We start from the raw sequence: 23,415 nt of genomic DNA on the forward strand, positions 1-23,415 counted from the left end.
AGACCTTTGAACGAAAGCGGAAATTCACAGCTCACAGCTAACAGGCCACAGTCCTAAATTCGCACATTTCACGACTGCTTGCATTGGAAATGCTGCCTTTTAGGCTGGTGGAGACGGAATCCCTCCGCAATCTTATGGCGGTGGCCGTCCCTCGGTACTCGGTCCCCAGCCGACACTATTTTGCCCGGTGTGACATCCCCGCACTACACAAGCACGTGTCCCAAAGCATCTGCCGTGCCCTCAACAACGCAGTTACTGGGAGAGTCCACCTGACAACGGACACGTGGACAAGTGCTTGTGGCCAGGGACGGTACATCTCTCTGATGGCACACTGGGTAAACATAGTGGAAGCCGGGACCCAGTCGGACCTTGGGACGGAACACATCCTCCCAACACCGAGGATTGCGGGCCCTGTGTCAGTCAGAGTTGCCCCCACAGTGTACAGCTCCTGCGCATCCTCCTCCTCCTCCTCCTCCTCATGTTCAGTCTCCATCTCAGATATCACCACATCAGTTACAAGCTGGAAGCATTGCAGTACTGCCTCCGCCAAGCGGCAACAGGCTGTGCTGAAACTCATAAGCTTAGGTGATAAACCTCACACTGCTTGTGAGCTGTGGACAGCTGTGAAAGAGCAGGCAGATCTGTGGCTGAGACCGCTGAACCTACATCCCGGCATGGTCGTGTGTGACAATGGCCGTAACCTGGTGGCGGCTCTGAGGCGAGGTGAGATCACAGACGTACCATGCCTGGCTCATGTGCTTAACCTCGTGGTTCAGCGGTTTCTTAAATCGTACCCCGAGTTGCCAGATCTGCTTGTGAAAGTAAGCCGCCTGTCAGCTCATTTTCGCAAGTCGGCTACAGCTTCCGCCGCCCTTGCTGTGTTGCAGCAGCGTTTGCAGCTTCCGGCACACCGACTGGTGTGTGATGTCCCCACACATTGGAACTCTACCCTCCACATGTTGCAAAGGATTTGTGAGCAGAAGAGAGCAGTTGTGGAGTAGCAGCTGCAACAAGGCCGTCGATATTCAGGTCAGACTCCACACATAAGACCTCAGGAGTGGACCTGGATGTCTGACATATGTACCATCCTGACAAACTTTGAGGAGGCCACCAAGATGGTGAGTGGCGATGACGCCATCATTAGTGTCAGCATCCCACTCATCTGTCTTTTGCAACGCTCTCTGCAGGGAATTAAAGAGGAGGCATTGCAGCCAGAGTATGATGAGATGGATCAAGAAGCTGTAGCGGGCGATTACACACAGCCCAGCCTCATCTCATCCCAACGTGCATTGGGGGACAATGAGGTAGAGGAGGAGGAGGAGGAGGAGGAGGAGGAAGAACAGGAGCTGCTATCATGCGTTGTAGACGGTAGTACCTGTACAAGTGTCATACCGTCGGTTCAGCGTGGGTGGCCTGAGGACAGGGGGGAGGAGGAAGAGGAGGAGGAGGAGGAGAGCATGGTCAGTCGTCATCTTGGTGAGGACACGGAAATCTTGCCCGTTACCAGTCTGGCACGCATGGCTGACTTTATGTTACGCTGCCTTAACCGTGACCCTCGCATTGTCAAAATGTTGGGTGACAGTCATTACTGGTTGGTGACACTTGTAGACCCCCGCTACAAGGAGAACTTTCACTCTCTTATTCCTGAGGTGGAGAGGTCTACAAAAATGGGGCAATACCAGAAGGTCCTTGCTGCAGAACTCTTAAAAAAATTCCCATCTGAACACGCTAGCGGCAGAGGTCACAGTTCGTTGCTCAACCAAGGCGTACAGGCGAGAGAGATGCAACTCCAATCCAGCAGAGGCACGGGAACACTGTCAACGTTCTGGGACAGTTTTCTGACACCCGCCCAGCTTACAGGCCCTGAGGCGCGGGGTACTCTCACAAGGAGTGGAAAGTTTCAAAAGATGGTGAGGGAGTGCCTTGCCGATCGTACCAGCATCCTCCGTGATTCCTCTGTGCCTTTTAATTATTGGGTATCCAAGCTGGACACTTGGAATGAACTCGCTCTGTACGCCTTGGAGGTCGTGGCCTGCCCTGCCGCTAGCGTGTTATCGGAGCGTGTTTTTAGTGCCGCTGGGGGAATTATAACTGATAAGCGCACTCGCCTGTCAACTGACAATGCTGACAAGCTGACCCTTATCAAAATGAACAAGGGCTGGATTGGGCCAGACTTCTCATCACCACCAAATGACAGCAGAGTAACATAAAGTCAAATCCACTGTGTTATTTCGGGAGGTGTATTCACATGCACCGCTTCACACCCACACATGGGTATACGCTTCCTCGTTTCGGCTGTTTAATCTTCTTCTCCTTATCCTCAGCCTCCACCACCACTTTACCACCAGGGTGCCAGCATTGTAAGTTCCTCCGTCCTTATTTTTGGCAGCTTTTGCTTGAAAGGCATAAGCAAATACTATGGGACACCCACTCCCCAATAATGGGACTTATGTTTGTAATATGCTGTACTGCATGGCTCTTGTAAGGGGCATTGCAAGTTGCTCCATCCTAATTTTTGGCAGGTTTTGCTGGGAAAGCATAAGCAAATACTATGGGACACCCACTCCCCAATAATGGGACTTATGTTTGTAATATGCTGTACTGCATGGCTCTTGTAAGGGGCATTGCAAGTTGCTCCGTCCTAATTTTTGGCAGCTTTTGCTGGGAAAGCATAAGCAAATACTATGGGACACCCTCTCCCCAATAATGGGACTTATGTTTGTAATATGCTGTACTGCATGTGACGCGCCCCCTGGGCCGTGTGTACACGTGTGTGGGATACCCGGTGCCGGGTCTCTGGGGTCTGTAGTCTCCGTGGCGGTGACCCGGTCCCGTGGCTCAGGCTGGTCAAACCAGTGGCAGTCTTTCTTAGGTTTTGAGGTTAATTGTCCGACTGCGCCACCCGTGGATTGCGGTCAGGGAGTACCACCGCTGCGAGGCAGACCGCTGAGGCTGGTGTTGTGTGCGCAGCATAGAATGGGATAACTCCCCTCGGGAGGAGTATAGCCTCAGGGCAGTGAGTGTGGATGATGTGGGTGATGGTGCACGAGCGCAGCAGGAATGACTCAGAGTCTTTGCAGTCCAGTTCAGGGTCTTTACTGATGATTATAAGGTAGACCCTCCCGGGAGTACTGGCTAGCATAAGAGGCCTGGTCAGTCTGTGAGCAAGCAGGAGTTCCCCTGGCCAGGTGGCGTTGTAGGCCTCCCCGTCTGTCTGCACTCTTCCTGGCTACCTTGCTGTAAGCGGGTAGAAGTAGCCCACGTCCCTGAGTGTACCGTGTAGTGCTCACCCGTATGGCTGGTGACTTGAGGCCTTCTGTTAGCCTCCGCTCCACGACGGCGGTGCTGGTCCCTTGCTTGTGACTGAGCCTCCGGGCTTCTATGGCCAGAGGACCTGAAATCCCCTGCAGGCTGGTTTCTGCTGCTGGATATATAAGTCCTCACAGCTTCGGACTCCTGTGTCCAGTTCCTATTGTCTTCTGCCAGGGCGAGCTCTGCTCAGCTTCCAGACCCTGGTCTTTAGCTCCTAGCTCCTACAGAGCTCCTTGCTGTTACTTTCCCTTGCTCTCACTCTGACTATGACTGTTCTCTGACTCACTCAACCCTGCCCCAGATCCAGTTTATAAGGGCAGAATTCTCCCCTCCCAGGATTGGGGCAGGAGGATGTTGCATGTTTAAGGGATCCTGACCAGGAAACCTCCCACTTGCTCTCCGACGTAATATCTCTATTACTGTGGTGACCAGACCCCTGGGGTGCCACACATGGCTCTTGTAAGGGGCATTGCAGTTCCTCATCATTTTTGGAAAGCCTTCCATTCACTGCTTAGGCCAACAGTGCACGGGAGACCCAGTTGCTATAAATGAAAAAAAAGGTTTAGTTAACGCCCTCTGACCTCCATGTCATTTCCAAGGGGCATTGGAGTGGCTCGAAATTTTTGGTAGGCATTGCCCTCACTGTATGCCCTATAACTGTGTAGCCGAACCGCTCCTTTTGTTACAGAAACATATCCTGAAAGACATATCTGGTTGACTGGCCTGATATTGATGTGAATGGTCCCTGTTCCTCCTGCTCTTTCTCCTCTGCCACTACCTCATCCATCATTTATCACCTGAAGCTTTGTTTTAACGGGAGTCATAGAACTTGGATAGTAGCAGGAAAACATCCAGCAATCCTCGGAGGAGGTAGGATATGCGCCAAAACGCTGACCACCTCAGGCCTAGCCGCTACTACATACATGCGCTTGCATTACAACAAAACAAAGCAGATGCTAACTTCTATCATCCTCATCATGCTCCTCACCTTGGCACTCTCAACTCCCCTGATGGAGAAGCCAGGGCCCACCGGAGGAGTCTGATAGTCCGGTGGGCTTGGCCAATGCTGCCCTAAAGCAGGCCAGGCTAAGAAAAGTGTGGGAAAGGTTACCGGGACAAATAGGGGTGGCTGGGGACCGAGTATGGACACCCGGCCACCCCCTGGAGGCTGGGGAGCAAGCGGGGACACCCGGCCACCAGGCGGCTGGGGACTGAGTATGGATACCAGGCCGCCGACACAGCCATGGCGTGGTGGCCAGATTCCGCCTCCACATGCCTACAAGGCCCAATTTAAAGTGCAAGCAAGCAAGCAGTATGGTATTGCAGCCTGGGGGTGGGTGGGTGGCAGGCTGCATACTTGCGCTTGCATTGCAAGGAATGGGAGAGGTACAATTGAACACTGCCCTGGGACAAGGACTTGAATGGGGATAGTTGCAAGTCTGCAACGACAGGTGCAAGGTGGGAGGCATCTTCGCATGTACCATGAACAGGGGTTTGGCATGCACACACTACAGCGGAGTAGGCTCTCCTTCCCACTAAATGCACTGGGGAGGGCACAGGTAATGTTTTGGTATACGCGCTTAATCTTATGTATAAGGCACACCAGGACAAATATGGGCGGCTGGGGACTGAGTATGGATACCTCGCTGCCGAAGCAGCCATGAGGTAGTGGCCAGCTTCGGCCTCCTCCAAACTAAAAGGCCCCATTTCAAGTGCAAGCTAGCAGTATGGAATTGCAGTCTGGGGGTGGGTGGGTGGCAGGCTGCACACTTACACTTGCATTAAAAGAAAACATAGCAGATGCTAACTTCTGTCATCATCATCATGCTCCTCACCTTGGCACTCTCAACTCCACCGATGGAGAAGTCAGGGCCCACCGGAGGAGTCTGGTTCTCTGGTGGGCTCATCCAGTGCTGCCTAAAGCAGGCCGGGCTAAGAAAAGTGTGTGGGGGGATGTTCCAAGGAGAAATAGGGGCGGCTTAGGACTGTTTATGGACACCCGGCTGCCCCCAGGCAGCTGGGGACCGTGTGTGGACACCCGGCCGCGGGGCGGCTGGGGACCGAGTATGGACACCCGGCCGCCAGGCGGCTGGGGACTGAGTATGGATTCCAGGCCGCCAACACAGCAATGACGTGGTGGCCAGATTCCGCCTCCACATGCCTAAAAGGCCCAATTTCAAGTTCAAGCAAGCAAGCAGTATGGTATTGCAGCCTGGGGGTGGGTGGGTGTCAGGCTGCATACTTGAGCTTGTATTGCAAGGAATGGGGGAGGTACAATTGAACACTGCCCTGGGACTAGAACTTGCATGGGGATAGTTGCAAGTCTGCATCTTCTGATGCGGTAAGGATCACTTATGATGGGCACACTTTTAGACAATGACCTGGGAGTCAGAGATGCTTCCAGGGGTCTTCCCCATGCTGTTCCCTTGTCTTTTCAGCACTTTATGCATGTGTCACACAGCACATGGCCAGATAAGGTTGTAAAATGTTAAAATGACATTTCACGGTGAATGCATTTGTCATAGTTGAAAGCAATACAAAAGTGCAAAAACGCATAAAAAATGCTACTTGTGAACATAGCCGAAGGTGTGGAGGAGTATTTTTGTTTTTGGTCATTTATTTTAACTTATATACAAGTCTTTACCCTGGAAAGGATGTTCCTTAACATATTTCACAGGAAAAAAGTTTCACTTTCGTTTTTGAACGTTTTATTGTGAGCCCGTAAAAGTGGCTTAATACCTCTGACCACGTTGTTGACAGCAGTGACCTGGGGGTCAGAAATGCTACCTCGGGCGATCCCTATGCTGTCCCCATGTCATTTGAGCACTGTCACTATCGTTTTGGGCACTTGTTAGGCTTTTAAAAGACTGCCGGGGGTGCCACCGCAAAAATGCTCGAGTCTCCCATAGACTAACATTGGGCTCGTTGCTCGAGTCGAGCACCCGAGTATCACAGCGAGCTCGGCCCGAGCTTCGAGCACCCGAGCATTTTAGTGCTCGCTCAACACTAATAATATACGGTACATACCTGTCATCGCTAATAAGACAAATAAAAAAAAATCATAGTAAATAAAAATAAATGTTTTAATTCCTCACTTTCCTACATATTAAGATATCATCCATATAAACCCCATGTCAGGAGTTGGTCATGTGGTCACAGACTACTCTAGTGACGTCACTATAGTTGACATGTTTTTGCCGTGGCTTGTGGCTAGCCCGCTATCATAACATGTCCATCAAATGAGTGTATTATGCGGCACCGAACCTAAATAGTGGAGGGAGTGAATGGAGAAGAATTCTAATAGAAAATGTATTTGTTTTCTTATCAGTTTTTTTTATCATAGTATAAACCCCTTTTTCTTTTACTATCCAGTCAATAAAGTACATAAATTTTATTACCCAGAATTTTGTAAGGAATTTTCAGCTTTGTACAGGGTAGTTTTCATCAGCAATATTTACAGCACTGAAACTACAAAATCTTCTTAAAGTTTTTTAATTCTTTGTTACAGGATGGATGTTTGGAGATCCTCACATTACGACTCTAGATGGGTTAAACTATACATTCAATGGACTTGGAGATTTCATCCTTCTTAATGCATCGGACTCAGACGTCTCTTTAGTTCTACAAGGTCGTACAGTGCAGACTGGAACAGCACATGCCACCAACTTCCAGGCATTTGCTGTGCAATACACATCAAGCAATGCTAGTGTAAAAGTGAGTATTAGGGTAAAACCAAGTGCATACCACCGTATTTTATAACCGAGTACAATCCAACAACACATTGGATCACACTCAGACCAATTATTAAAGGGGTATTCCCATCTCCAAGATCCTATCCCAACATGTAGTAGGTGTAATAATAGTAATATTAGCAAATATATCTCCAATTAGAAATGTAGTATATTTTTTCTGATTCGCGATCTCTTTCCTCATGTGCAGGCATTGCAGGACCTTAGGTATCCATGGTTAAAGTCACAGTTAGTTGCTAGTGGTCGTAACCGTGGATACCTAAGGTCCTGTATTGCCTGCACATGAGGTAAGAGAGATGGCGAATCAAAAATACTATACTACATTTCTAATTGGAGGTATTTGCTAATATTATTATTATTATACCTATTACATATTGGGATAGGATCTTGGAGATGGGAATGCCCCTTTAATCTATGTGGCCGTGCATATGTCCGATTTTTTCCTTGGACCAAGCTAGTCCAAAGAAAAAATTGTAGCATGCATGAGTTGCATGCGAGTATCAGATCAGGTCACTAGACCATGCAAGTCAGTGAGTGTATGGAAATCATCGGATTGCACTCGGATGACATCCGATTTCAACGGACTGATACAATGAACAAGATAGAAGATGAGGATAGTAAAAGTGCGGATATCATCAGGTCACTATGCTGTAATTGAGGAGACCAGCCAGAATGGATGAGGATAACGAATGAAAACTACGCTTTTCAGGGATGGTCCGTCCCATTCATCAGGTAAGTACAAACAGGGACATCACTACGCACTGTTTCTGTTTTTTTCTCTCTGGTTTTGAGGGACTCCAGGGGGATGTGACCATATCAGAGTGTTGTCACCTTTTTATATAATTTTTTGCATCATCAATTTATTACAATTACATTTATTGTTGTAATTACTTGTTTTTTACATGTATGTATGATTTTGTTGCATGTAATTAACTAACTAATTATGTTAGTGCTAGTCTATATAAAGTCCCTAGTGATACCTATGTTTATACTTACCTGATGAAGGGGACGGACCGGCCCTGAAACGCATAGTTTTCATTAAATCGTTATCCTCCTCTGGTCTAGCTGGTCTCTTCACTTGCAGTGTGGTGCCCTGACGATATCCGCCATTTTACTCTGCTCATCTTTCATCCTGTCACGGCTCCTGCACAAGGTGTATGGGGCAGGTGGAAGGTGCAGCAGTGCTCCGGGACTGCCGGCTAGCAACTAACACAAACAGAGTTGTGCATGTTCAGCGCAACTATCGGAGGTGAGTATATTACCACCCCTACCTCTGCTGTTGGTGACCTCCACATGGAGCGCTCTGTCTCTCTCTTTGTTTCTTTGCAATGAACAAGATGGAGAATTTTTTTTCTCCATCTTCTCCTCATCCGAGAGAATAGGATCACACTCTGCTGACCCTCAGATCATACTCTGATCAGCGTGTCATTTACTTGATCGGCCCAATTCTCTCAGATGAGAGAATCTATGGCCGTCTGACCTTAGCCTTACTATGAGGAGAAATGTTAGGACAAGTTTCAGGTTTTATAGTACGCTGTTATACTGTCATGTCTGCATTGTGTTTTTTTCCCATGTGTTTGTGCTTATTTGACTTTTGTCCATACCTGTTGCCATAGACATTTCACACATCTGTGTGATACATCCTTTATAAAGATAGATAAAGCACCATGGAATAGAAAGGTGAGCATACCAGTACTGTTTATTGGTCATTTCCATTATTTTAGAGCATAACATAATTTCTTTTCTTGAACATCTCCCAGGTGGAGTGGTATCTGGGTGATTCTAACAATATAAACACTTTCCTGGATGGTCAGGAAGTGGAATTCAGTTATTCACAAGGTAAGTACATTTTTGCTTATTAACGTGAAATATGGAAAGTTTAGGAAATTAAAAATTTGCCTTTGTACACACCAGGGTTGCCAACTCGACTCTTTATTTTTTTGGAGAGCGTAACAAAACATCACGGACAGACAATATTTTTTACTGACACATTGTAAAACTATAATAAATCATTATGATTTCACATGAAAAGCGCCATGGAATAAATGGCACTATAATAATAAACAATAATAATAATAATTATAAGTGATCCATGCCTACAGCCCATAATTCTGATATGTAGACATCAGCTGCATACACTGTAAAATGATGATAATTACAGTCAAAATAATCTGTCTAAGTTTCTTCAGCTTCAAAAAAATCACAGAAGTCTTACTTTTTTTTTTTCCTGACAAAGCTAAAAAGTGCCCTATTTTTACAGACTCTCCTGGAATTTCTAGAATGTTGGCAACCCTGGTACACACAAGTGCCAAAAGTAGAAACAGGCACATAAAATTTCCTCTTTGATCTCACACCTTATGAGATTGCACTTTATGAATATTAGGTTTGAGGATATGGATATCACTTAAAGAGCATTTTGTTGACCTTGGTATTCAGGCTTAAACACTGGCATTTTATTTTATGATCAAAATTATTTCTTAACAGTGTTAACAGTGTTGCAAATTAAAGATCACTCATGACTTAAAAGGAATCTGTCAGTAGGATCAACCCTCCTAAGCCATGTATATGGTCATGTAGGTTGAATCAAATGATATGTTGATATCTGCAATATGATGAATGGTTCCTAAGAAATTCAATTTTATAAAATATGCAAATGAGCTGAAAAGATCTGTGCCAGATTAATCTGCTTTCTATGGCTTGCATGCTATTATAGCTAGCTTAGGAGGTTTGATCCTACTGAAAGATGACCTGTAAAGGGATTTTTCAGGCTTTAGATCCTATGTGGCTGTAGATTGACGAATTGTAACAATATGAAATGTGCGCACTGCGACAACTCCCCCATTTTTCTAGCATATATTGACAGTCACTTGACCACAGGTTTGAGGTTTACATACTTGCAGTCATGTGTCGAACAGCTTATTGTCTGCTTCTCTTAGTAGAACATTAAGAGAAGAGAATATAGAAGCATGTAACCTGAAAAACATGGCAATATATATGAACCATATTTCAATTGTGGGCACTCCCCATAAAATACAGCCTACAGAAATAAATGAAATGAGAAAATCCCCAAAAAATTCAAGTCAGCCTAGTCATGATTCCAGACAAAAAATCACTTTATTGTATATCATAATCTATAAAAAGGAGGTCCAACGGACACTCCTAGATAGAGCACAATCAATAAAATAATAGGTCATAGGTGAAGACTACACGAAGAACAGAGAGACAGCCCAGTAAGTCTACATATATGGGTACATAAAAAACGTGACAATATTTGCAAACAAAGCACCAATGAGTCTAAACCAAGCAAGTGGGCAACGTGGCTATAATTACAATATACAGTCATGTGTATGTATTAAGCTGGCATCATAGCAGTAGAGGTGCCTATAAGATAAGTGTGACCCTCTATGATGTGTGAGAACTCCAGAAGAAGCTCATGCAAAACGCGCGTCAGGGCCCCAGCAAGACACCGGTCCATACAACATCATGAGTATGTTATAGTTTATTTGCAATCTCTCTTCCCAGGTCAATGTTGGTACCTTTCTGGACATCATAGAGAGTCACCGACTATTTTATTGATTGTGCTTTATCTAGGAATGTCCATTGGACCTCCTGTTTATAGATTTTGATATACAATAAAGTGATTTTTTTATTGGGAATCATGACTAGACTGACTTGAAGTTTTTTGGGATTAAGAGAAGAGAATTAGAATTTAGTCGACACATTCTTAGAAGCCGCACTCATGCAGGGAATCAAGAGTGATTTGTTTAGACCCTGGAAAACCCCTTTGAAGTGGTCTTCCCATATTGGACAGACAATAGGCCGTAAATGTCATAGGTGGGGAATCTATCCCTGTGATTCAATGGGTCCCTGTTCCACCAACGGCCACATCCAGCTGTAACATGGAAGTGTTTGGCTCCCACCATTTATGAGCAGAGAGTAGACGAGATAAAATAAATAACCTTTCAAATTTAACATGGACATACAAATGGTGAGATACAAAAGAAAAGCATCTGTATCATTAATTTATGTGTCTACAATAAAAAGCATTCACATTTAATTGACAAATTTTCTGTTGGTCACAATAGTTATTAAATCCATTTATAGTTTCTTACAAGTAGATTGTAAAAAAATATATATGTATTTTGTCTTAGTAGTCCAAGCTACAAATGCGAAAGGCTTTTTTGAAAAAACACTAAAAATTTCCACCAAACCCAACATTATCTCTATAAATATTTTTATAACAGTCATTTTCATATTTTATAAAAAGTCTATGTTTTTAACAGGAAAGCAAGTACAATAAATAGAATGAAGATTCATGGACCAGGAAACAATCACTTATAAACAATATTGTAATTTCTCTTAATTTCTAGACATGGAAACTGATATTAATAACCCTAATTCTGCCGTCTTCCTCAAAAATTATAACTCAACGATCACTGCAACCTTTGAAGGTTTTCTGTCTGTACAAGTGTCAGCCCAGTCTAATATGCTGACTGCTGTATCCAGTCTTCCCAGTAGCTATCTGAACAATACCAAAGGACTGCTGGGTAAGTGCCAGTCATATAGTCCTATGTAAGGTTAATCATTTTAAATCATAATTTTCACTAAGTTTTGTTCTTTTCCTTGTCTGTGTATATATTAGCAAAAATGTCATAACAATTTATTTGTGTTTAAGCCCCAACTCTAATTTCAGCTGATTCTGTTCTAGACATTAAATTTACCCTACATCTATAATTTTGCCCCTATATACTTATGTCAATGTTTGAAGTTCCTTCTTTTATTACTGTTTTTATTAAAATGATTGGTTGCAGAAGTCTAGACTGTAACTCTAATGCAACTTTTTGTAGGTACCTGGAATAATGACCAGAGTGATGATTTCTTCTTCAATAATGGCACAAAGCTTCCCATCAACAGTTCAGAAGAAGAAATATTCTACTATGGAATGGAGTGTAAGTAATGCATTAGAACTAGATCATTGCACAGATCTCCATTGTAGGATTGTAGGATTACCTGGTAATGTCTGATAGAGGAAAATACAGTAGAATTAGCATTATATCCCAGCACATGGCCACTGTGTATGTCATCCTTTACCCAACTTGCTCTTTAACAATGGAATACACACAAAAAATGTACTGACCATATTACAAAACTTTCTGTATAACATTCAGTAAGAGCTACAAAAAAAAATAATTTCTCCACCATTTCAACCTAGATGGCTATAACTGGTTTGTACTTGTAAATACAAGATTTTTCCAATTAGCATCTTAATAAAATTCCAGTATTAGCCGAACATGAGCAGTGCTTATGAGCTCTTTTCAAGTGAGCTTGTAAGCACTGCACTTAGGCTGGCAGGGATCCCTGGAGCGCACTGTTAGCTCCTAATCCCGGCCAGCTTCAGTTCTGTAGTGCTTCCAATGCTCCAGAGGCAAAGCTGCCTCATATAGCAACACTGGAAGCTCACAGTTCGGTCTGGAAGGATGACAATGTTGCTGGTGCGACCTATCAATTAGGAGCACCTGTGCCCCAGCAGTCAGGAAATCATGAGTTTGGGAAATTGTGGGTTTCTGCTGAAGAAAATGACCTAAACCCTTTTAACTCATTTTCACCAAACCATATTGTAAGAACATTATGTTCAATGGGCACTGGGAAACATCTCCACTGGTTTCTTGAGCTTAACGTAGACATCAGAGCCTGAAAAGTCAGACAGGCGCTATTACAGCAATGATAATAAGCTATAAGATATGATTATGTGTGGTCACTCAACTTTATGAATTGCTTTGTAAATTCAATCAAATCAAACTTTTGATATGTCATAGATACAAAATATAGATATAGTTATTGTAATTCATTGTTCAGGAAATCTTATGCTAAAAATTTGGGATAAATCTGTAAAATGTGCCCACAGTTTAAGTTGCATGAATCAGTGCCTAGCTGGACAATTGCAGCCAGGTATATTTTTCTATGGCGTTTCAGAGAAAATGTATTTTGAAGATCGAGCCAGGAACTATAACCAGAGACCAGACTAGTCTGGCACCAAACCTGGCTGTCTCTTCCCAGCACTGCTGCAGGTGATTGACAGATTTCTCATTCTTATTTACGTAGTGAGAGATCTGTCAAACACGGCAGCGCGTTGAGAGGAGCCAGATTGGTGCAATGCTGGAGTATTCTGATTTCTGACCAGTGTCCACAGGCTGATCCTCAAAGGTTCTGGAATTTCAGAGAAACATATACCTGACTGCAATCGTGCAGCCAGACACTGAGTTCATGCTTCCCGCTGTTTGGGCAGCATGAATCAGATGAGAGTTAACTTTGAAATGAAAAGCCTATCTTTTTTTCCAATCAAACTGTCACAGGTGAAATGATAGCTGCAATGGTATTTGTCCTGTGTTATTTGAGAAATACACCAACAAACACCACCAATTCAGATTCAGTGGATAATGTGATGCCTAGTATATACCATAGAGATGTAGAGCTGAACCCGTGGAAGAACAGAGATTACAGCTCTCTAATGATCTAGTGTCACAAAGTAGGGCATAGATTGGCGTAGTTGGGCAGATTTCTCACTCATTTACATTATACTTTGTGCAGATTATATTTATATATTCTGTAAAATGGTGCGACTTGTATCTTGAGATATATGTCTCTGTCACACAGGGGAAGTCAACGAGGCGAGCTTGTTTAAAGAGCCATACACACAAGAAAAAGACTCATTCATACCGGCTTTCCTTGGTGATTTGAGAGATAAATATAAAGATCAGTATGCAGAATTGGAAAAGACTTGTGCTGGTAAAACTGAATGTATATATGATGCCCTGGTCACAAATAACACAGAACTCGGACGGGCTACTATGAATGTGTTACAACAACTGGGAGAAACCAATATCACTTTAAGTAAGTATCTTAACCTAAATGTTTTTTTATTGCCATAGATTTAAATTTTTCATTCTGCATTACTAAACAAGCAATAAAAAGTGACACAATAGCGGTGTAGCAAAATGTGTGCAAAATGGCTCCCAAGAACCACATAGACCATATACTCAAAAAATCGCATACACAAGGTATAATGAAAAGGACACAAGTCCAAATAATTTTTAAAGCTGCTATTATTTAGTTGTGCTAAGCATTCCAACAAGATAGTATAAGTACAAAAAAAATACTTGACACATAGTTGCATGGATACAAGGCAAATACCTGTATGTAATATAAATATAACTCGGGGAATGATTGATCTCAGACATAGCATTGTTTTGTAGGTTAATACTTCCCACCAAAAGATCATATGGAACATACAGTAGCAGCTCTGTACATTGCCTCGTTCTCCTTGTGTTTCAGATGCCGTTGCTCCATCAATTACTGGAAATTTGACTATTGAAGCCTTTATACATAGTACTGTTACAGTGCAGTATACTGCCAATGGCACAGGAGTAGTTTTCTCTGCTGATCCTGATACAAATCCAGATATTAACCTGACTGGTGAGTGATAATTCTCATTGCACATCACATGTATGAGCCTAGATTGTGCTTTGCAGAAAGTCTTTGCATAAAATAAATGATTTATTTACTGTAAACTTTTTAATCTTTTCATGTTGTTCTTAACATTTTATATACATGATGGTGCCTCAAGTCTTTTAAGGACTCTAGGCACTTGTAAAACCATTCTGTTTTGATCCAGTGCATCTAAGACAAAAATGTGAAACAATTTAGCAAATACTCTTGATTTAAAAAGTGGCACCATTTTGTGGTTGCAGTGCTTATAAAGATCTAGATGTCTCCATTATTACAGATTGCAAACTAACGTCACGGCCCCACTATCAGTATTCGGTCAGTATTTTTTCTCAGGAGTGGGAGGAACAATCAAAGAAAAGATATAATGGAAACAAGTGCAGCAATTCTGCATTTATCACCCACTCCTGGTTTTGGCTCCCACTCCTGAAAAAAATCCTGACCGAATACTGACCAAATACTGATATTGGGGCCGTGGCCTAACCTGTACAATCACGTTACTAAGCTCCCTCTGCTCAATCTTCTATTGTCCATGTTATTTTAATGGTGGCAGATGACTATAACATATGGCTACACAGAGTTTTTTTTTTCCAGTCTATAAACATGGAGACATAATTCTGAATAAATAAACCCCTCTTAAATATTGTTAACATAACTCCATTTTTTTTTCATTTATTATTTAATATACATTGGAGCAAAAAAAAGTAACTAAAATGATTATAAATATGAGAGCAGATGTAAAAAAAAATAAACCAGAAAGAATAAGAGTAAAATATATTAATAAATAAAAAAGATAAAGGAAATACATAAACCTTGATGTGCAAGAAGAAATATTGTAGAGTCTTTAATTATTGCCATAAGTGTATATTAAATAACAATAGAAAAATATACATAATTTACTATAATATGATATATAATATGATTTTTCCTTGTAATTTTTTTTTATTTCTGGAAAAGACAATGGAACTTTGACTTGGACACCGACAAGCAAGGACGGATTTACCTTCCTTCTTATAGCAACTGACTCCCAAGACCATTCATCCAGCTTACAGCTGTCCTTTGTTCTCTGCGGCTGTAATAATAGTTCTCAGTGTGATTATAGTCAACCCTCTAAAGTCAATGGAAGTTCTCTTTCTGTAAGTAGCAGAAAAAAATATGTTTCACTTAATATTTAGATGACTGTTCATAGGCAATATAAAACTATATTTCTCAAATGATCACAAAACCATCTCTTCTTTCTATAGGAAGCAGGGTGTCCATGGCCCAAAAGAGGCAAAGAGGATCCTCTGATCAACTTAGGTTATGACACAAAAAGTGTTTAGGATTTTTCACTATGCCACATTACGCAGACCATACATTTTTACTTCTTTCTTAAAGACTGGTTGTTCACAGATGGTCTTTGAAGGTTGTTAATTCCATCAGTGAAAACTAGAGAAAAGAGGTTTGAGCTAAGGAGAATCAACATTGAATAAAATTTCCTGAAAATCACAGGTCCCCGCAAATTTGAACACTCTGAAATTTGATTTGCAAGGCTCTTCATAAAAAATGTATTCACCATTTCTGACACTGCTAAGAACTGAGCAAGCTAATGATGTCTGATGCAGTCATAATGCCCTGCAGCTAATCAAAAGGGTTGTCACATGACATTAAAAGATGAGGGTCGGCCAAGCTTTGCCATTTTAGGCTTTTACAATGTAGAGAAAGAGGTCAGAGCACACAGCTCATTCACATAGACATAGAAATAGATCTATACAGTACAGACCAAAAGTTTGGACACACCTCATTTAAAGATTTTTCTGTATTTTCATGACTATGAAAATTGTACATTCACACTGAAGGCATCAAAACTATGAATTAACACATGTGGAATTATATACTTAACAAAAAAGTGTGAAACAACTGAAAATATGTCTTATATTCTAGGTTCTTCAAAGTAGCCACCTTTTGCTTTGATGACTGCTTTGCACACTCTTGGCATTCTCTTGATGTAGTTCTCTGAGCCAGGGCATATCTCAAGGTGGTAATCAAGCAAGAGGTCAAATAGCTCAGGTCATTTCCACACAGAGGCTGCTATGAGGCTATGTGCACACTTAGTGTTTTTAATGCGTTTTTTTATGGAAACGCTGCGAAAACGCAGCTAATAAAACAGCTGTGAGATGTTAATTATGGCAAGGGACCATGTTTGCAAATGGCACCTTCCCAGGCTAAAAATACTAGCTCACAGCAGCCGCATAAATCACATGAATAGAAATGCTAATGAAGATTTGGTGAATGGGACTAGCTGACACCCAGCTCTTTTGTTTGGTGATGACAAGGTGTCAATCAGACTTTTTCGCAACCAAACTTAATTAAAGAGTTAAATAAACACACAGACACAGAGTAAACACATAATTTAAATTACAACAGACACATTCTTTAATCATTCAAATTAACCGATATACTCACCCCAGTTCTGATGGTAATCTAAGTGTTTAAGCAATGTCCCACCAAATAACTTTATTTAGCTCCAAAAAGCGTTCATTGATGTACAACAACGCTTAGAAAAACGCATCAAAAAACGCGTCAAAATCGCATGTAAAATCCGCATGCGTTTTTCCTGCCAAGGAGATGCAGAAACGCTGAGGAAATTTCTGCTTGAAATTGTGTGCACATAACCTGAGCCAGATCAGGAATAGCGATGATTCTGTGCTGTGCAAGTCCTGGAAAACACATAGGACTGTCATGGAGATGATGCATCAGAGGAGGAGTGTGTTGGCCTTAGTGATACACTGCGCAGGCGATGTGCAACAAAAAGTTCCTCTGGATCAAAATATGCTTGTTATGAGGTCATCTATTTATCCTATAGCTTTATGAAGCTTAAGATATCATATAGAAGGATATATGTCTCCTTCAGCTTGATTTATATACACAAAGATTATGATCGGCTGCATCATGTGTAAATTGTGATAACTGGGATATCAAATGCTGAGAATATGTCTATAATCTGCTCTACAATTAGAGATAACACATTTTAATAACACAACAAACTATAAAAGTGTTATTTTAAAAACAGCTAGTAACTATTTCTTTATTTTATTTACAGATCACAAGCTGTAATTGCTTTAATAATTACACTGGAGTTTTTTGTGAGATTCCCCCTAATGTGTGTGCTGATGGCTGCTTTCCTGGTGTATCCTGTGACACTTCTACTGGTTGTGGAGCCTGTCCTACTGGTTATACTGGGGATGGAACACATTGTAGAGGTACAAACTTCCGGGTTTTTTTGCTGTAAATTACTATTACTGTTATTATTAATAGCTCACCAGCATACCCATAGTATATTGTCTTGTATTGATCCACAGATATTGATGAATGTGAAAATAACTCTACATGTTCACCAGATGCTTTATGTGAAAATGGGATAGGAAACTTTACATGTACCTGCAAAGATGGATTTACAGGTGAGAATTCACCCTATACTTGGTAATAGATTACCATGACTATGTTAGATCACAACATGGTGCAATCCAGGGGTCAGTAATCTTTTTGTTATGGGCACACCTGGAGAGGTATGTTCTCTAAGCCACTTTGTCATGGTCAGGGATGGTTTTAGACAAAGTGTTGTCCTGGGCAAAAGTTAAAAAAGTGGGGCCCCAAATGATTTTGTATTGCACCATCACAGAGACATTTAGGGCGCATTTTCACAAGCTGATTTCGGACTGTTAAACAAGCATGATTGACTATACTGTAGTTGTTTACTGACTTCTTTTTTACAGGATGACAAAGAATGATCAGATTAGCACAGTCACTGTCCCACTACAGTCATTTTATTAGCAGCCTGTGTCCTGTTTATTGTTCCTGCCGGGAACAATAATTTTTATTCCGGCATAAACAATCCAATCATCCGATGAATATCACTTTGCTCATCAATTCAGTCATACTGATTACCAATATGTTTACATCTACGAGCTCTCATGTGCACTGCATGTATTTATAATTGTCGATGCTGCACACACACACACTCACATATACATACTACACAAACACTATATACCACACATATGAACACATACACATCAGTATAAAACATACACACACACTGTATGTTACACACACAAATGCACAATGCATGTTACACACACACACACACACACACACACACTGTATCTTACACGCCCACATGGAAAGGTACACACACAAACCAGTATTTAAAACACAGACATCAATATATAACACACACATATGTATATGACTCACCCCCTGGGCCAGTGCTGTAGTGCGGCGCGCGGGGGCGCGGGGGATACCCGGAGCCGGATCCGATGGGGGTAGTAGTCTTCGTGTGGCAGTGACCCGGTCCGCGCCCAGGGTGGTCAAACTAAGTGGCAGTTATTGGTATGATGGTATTAGTGTCCGACTACGCCACCCGTTGAATGCGGTTATGCAGGGCAGACCGCTGAGGCCGGTGGTATAGGTGTGCAGCAATGTTGATATAACCCCCAACGGGAGAGGTATGGCCTCAGGGCAGCGGATGTGGGTGATGTTGGGAGTGATGGTGTGGATGTCCCAGCACTAACGGTGCGACAAGGAAGCACGGAGACGCGAGGGTACAGTTCAGGGCCTTTACTGATGGTACAAGGCAAATTCCCCCGGGAGTACTGGCTAGTAGTTGGGGCCTGGTTAGTCTGCGAGTAAGCCGGAGTTCCCCTGGCCAGGTGGAGTTGTAGGCCTTCCCGTTAGTCTGTACCCTTCCTGGCTACCCTGCTTTCGTGGGTTACAAGTAGCCCACGTCCCTGGGTATACCGTGTGGTGCTCACCCGTATGGCTGGTGACCTGGGGCCTCCTGTTAGCCTCCGCTCCGGGATGGCGGTGCTGGTCCCTTCGTTGTGACTGAGCCTCCGGGCTTTTATGGCCAGAGGACCTGGAATCCCCTGCCGGATGGATTCTGCTGCTGGGTATATCTTAGTCCCCACAGCCTCGGACTCCTGTGTCCGGTTTTAGTACCTTCTCCCAGGGCGAGCTCTGCACAGCTCCAGCCCCTGGCGCTTCTCCTTGGCTCCTACAGAGCTCCTGATGTCTATCTGTCCCTGTTTCTGCGTGTCCAGACCAGACTCCGTCTCTGTCTGGAACTCCTCTCTCTAACCCTGCCTCAGCCCCAGTTTATGTAGGGGAAGTTCTTCCCCTCCCAGGACTGGGCAGGAGGTGTGGCATGCTTAGGATTCCTGCCCACAAGACCTCCCACCTGCTCACAGACGTAATACTGCTATTACTGTGGAAACCAGACCCCTGGGGTGCCACATTCCCCCCTAGTGAAATTTAGTACTCCCGGACTAAACATATTTTTTTTTTTTTTTCAAAACATAACAGGGTATAAACAATAACAATTAAATACATGAGATGGTCACGGCGTGTGCGTAACCGGGAAGCAATAAGGGTGTCCATTTCACCAAAGAACAGGGAGCCGTAACCAGGTAGGGGTCTGTCCTGCCCCGAGTCTTTAACAGTCTTTAGTCCATTCCTGGGTTACGCTCCAAACATATTTACAACAGAGTTCCGGTTACTCACTGTCCATAACCTGTCAGTCCATATAAAGAAATCTGTAACTGAAAAACATAATTAGCAACGGCTACAAAAAAACAGGTAAACATAAAATAGTTAAAGCAACTAGCCAACTTAGATTCTCCAACGTACGGGCATCTGGCCTCTGGTAACCCTAGTGGACCTACGGAGCTCACTAACTGGTCCTGCACTACAGGGTGTAGGAGGTGTTATGGGCAGGCTGGGCAGCTTTCTGCGCACTCTTTGGCTCACTAGGGGCACGGCAGGCTCACTACTAGCAGAGGGTTGATCCTCCTGTACTGCTGGTGTGGACTCTTCTGCCTCTTGGGCCGGCTGCTCTTCCAGCTCTACTGGTTCCTCTGTAGGCACTTGCGGGGCTGGCTGGAGAAAGGTGAGGATGGGTACCACGACAGCACCATTTACTTGTGTCCAAGACCGGGGGAAGTCTCCGAGTACAGTCCTGATCATTTCTTCCCTTTCCTCTGCGGGTCGAGGGTTTTCTTGATCTTCTTCTTCAGGGTTTTGCAGCTGCTCGGGACACTTCTTCAGGTGGTCTCTGGAGACAACGGCTGTGGTTTCTCCTCCATCCTTACTGATCACGCAAATCCTTGGGTTCTCATGGCTTGATGGCAGTACGGTGTACGGGTCCTTCTCCCACTGGTCGTCCAACTTGTGGAGCCGTCTTTTCCTCTTCAAGACCTGCTCTCCAGGTACCAGGGGAACAGCGGGAGCATACTGATTATGAGCCCTCTCTTGCCTTTCTCTAGCTTGAGACAGACTTCGCTCCACGCTCTCCTGCACTTTCCGATACTGCTGCTGCCGTCCTGTATCCCAGTCTGCCTCTGGCGAGGTGTCCTCGGGCGTCAGGACTCCCATATCCAGGTCAATAGGCAGCTTACCAGGCCTCGCTCTCATTAGGTAAGCCGGGGTACAGTTGGTAGAACCTACAGGGATGTGGTTGTATAGGTCCACCAGATCAGGCAGCTTCTCAGGCCACAGACTGCGTTCTTCCAGGGGCAATGTTTTCAGGAGGTCTATCACCACCTGGTTCATCTTCTCGCAGAGTCCATTAGTTTGTGGGTGATAGGGCGTTGTTCTTATCTTCGTGCAGCCATACAGGTTGCAGAACTCCTGGAAGACTTCCGCTTCGAAGGCTGGCCCTTGGTCTGTCAGCACTTGGTCCGGGTACCCGTGTGGACGGCAGAAGTGCTGCTGGAAGGCTCTAGCTGCTGTTTGAGCCGTTAAGTCCTTGACCGGGACCACCACCAGGAACCGGGAGTAATGATCTACGATTGTGAGGGCGTAGACATACCCAGATCTGCTTGGAGCCAGTTTCACATGGTCCAGGGCTACCAGTTCCAGTGGCTGTCGGGTGATGATGGGCTGCAAGGGAGTCTTCTGGCTGGCACGGTCCTTCCTTCTTAGGTGGCACGGTCCACAGTCTCTGCACCACCTCTCGATGGCTCCTCTCATGCCTACCCAGTAGAACCGTTCACGCAATAAGAACTCCAGCTTCTTCCACCTGAAATGTCCTGCTCCGTTGTGGTACGCCTCCAGAATCATAGCCGCGTCTCGTCTGGGGACCACTACCTGCCAGGTCAACTCATGTGTTCGAGAGTTAACCATTCTCCGGCACAACTTCTCCCTGTAGAGGAACAGCCTACTTTTCTCCTTCCACAGTTGCTTAGTCTCCTCTGGGGCATCTGGGTCCAGACTGGCATCGGCTTGGGTCAGCATTTCCTTCACCAGACGGACTGCAGGATCACTGTCTTGCGTCTCCGCCCAGTTGTAGTGGGGCAAGGGATTGAACGTCGCGGAGCGCCTGTCCTTCACACGGTGGGAATACAGGGTAATCCCATGACGGTGGAACGCAGGGAGCTCAACTTCTTCCAGATCTTCTGGATCTTCCCCTACGTCCGGTAAGTTCGGCATTCTAGACAGGGCATCCGCGTTGGCATTTGAGCATCCTGCCCGGTATTTGATGGTGAATTCAAAGTTGGACAGGCGAGCCATCCATCTCTGTTCCAGAGCACCGAGCCTTGCAGTGTCCAGGTGTGTCAACGGGTTGTTATCCGTGTACACGATGAATTTGGAGGAGGCAAGGTAATGCTTGAAACGTTCGGTCACTGCCCACACTACTGCCAGGAACTCCAGCTTGAATGAGCTATAATTCTCAGAGTTCCTCTCGGTGGGTCGTAGCTTTCGGCTAGCGTAAGCGATTACCCGTTCTTTTCCTTGCTGGATCTGGGACAGCACGGCTCCTAGCCCGATGTTACTTGCGTCCGTGTGGAGGATAAAGGGCTGGCTGTAGTCTGGATATGCCAGGATTTCATCCCCCGTGAGGGCCATCTTCAGCTGGCAAAAGGACTCCTCTTCCAGCTTTTCCCACCTGAAGGGCGGCTTCTGGTTTTTGGCTTTTCGAGATTGACCTATCAGGAGGTCCTGCATAGGGGCTGCCATTTTGGTGAAAAGCGGGAATGAATCTTCGGTAGTAGCCTACCAACCCGAGGAACTGCCGCACTTCCTTTATGCTGGAGGGTCTTGGCCAGTCCTTAATCACGGTGATCTTATCAGGGTCCGGAGCCACTCCGTCAGCACTCACCACGTGTCCAAGGTATTGCACCTTTGGTTTCAGGAGGTGACACTTGGAGGGTTTCACCTTTAGGCCGTAGTTTGCCAGAGCTTCGAACACTTCTGCCAGGTGTTTCAGGTGGTCCTCGTAGGTCTTGGAATAGACGATGACATCGTCCAGGTATAACAGGACCGTCTCGAAGTTCCGGTGTCCCAGACAGCATTCCATCAACCGTTGGAAGGTTCCTGGTGCGTTGCAGAGCCCGAACGGCATACAGTTAAATTCGCTGAGACCCATCGGGGTGGTGAATGTGGTCTTCTCCCGGTCTGCCTCTGCTACAGGAACCTGCCAGTACCCGCTAGTGAGATCCAAAGTAGAGAAGAAGTTAGCAGATTTTAATGCAGCTAAGGACTCTTCTATCCTTGGTAACGGGTACGCATCCTTGTGTGTGATACGGTTGACCTTCCTGTAGTCTACACACATTCTCATAGTGTTGTCCTTCTTTTTCACTAAGACTAGTGGAGCTGCCCAGGGGCTACAGCTGTCCCTGATTACCCCAGCCTCCTTCATGTCTCTAAGCATCCCCTTGGCGTGTTGGTAGTGTGCAGGGGGTACGGGTCGGTATCTCTCCTTTATGGGAGGATGGTCTCCCGTGGGGATGTGGTGTTCTACCCCCTTTACTCGCCCGAAGTCTAACGGGTGTTTACTAAACACTCTCTCGTACTCTTGAACCACCCGATAGAC

At 44.4% G+C, this 23,415-nt stretch overlaps 1 protein-coding gene across 1 annotated transcript in view; it reads left to right on the top strand.

Annotated features, from left to right (window-relative positions):
- The window catches only part of LOC141258548 (uncharacterized), a 395,228-nt gene that overhangs the window by 180,421 nt on the left and 191,392 nt on the right, over positions 1-23,415 (top strand). Inside the window, 9 exon segments of the mRNA XM_073673526.1 lie at positions 6,821-7,026; positions 8,822-8,900; positions 11,432-11,608; positions 11,909-12,010; positions 13,716-13,952; positions 14,394-14,534; positions 15,522-15,700; positions 17,647-17,806; positions 17,906-18,004. Of these exon segments, the coding sequence (XP_073529627.1) occupies positions 6,821-7,026; positions 8,822-8,900; positions 11,432-11,608; positions 11,909-12,010; positions 13,716-13,952; positions 14,394-14,534; positions 15,522-15,700; positions 17,647-17,806; positions 17,906-18,004 (1,380 nt within the window).

The sequence above is a fragment of the Phyllobates terribilis genome, unplaced genomic scaffold (genome assembly GCF_046119375.1).
Source record: "Phyllobates terribilis strain yellow unplaced genomic scaffold, ASM4611937v1 Scaffold_3__8_contigs__length_932513732, whole genome shotgun sequence".
NCBI classification, from domain to species: Eukaryota; Metazoa; Chordata; class Amphibia; order Anura; family Dendrobatidae; genus Phyllobates; species Phyllobates terribilis.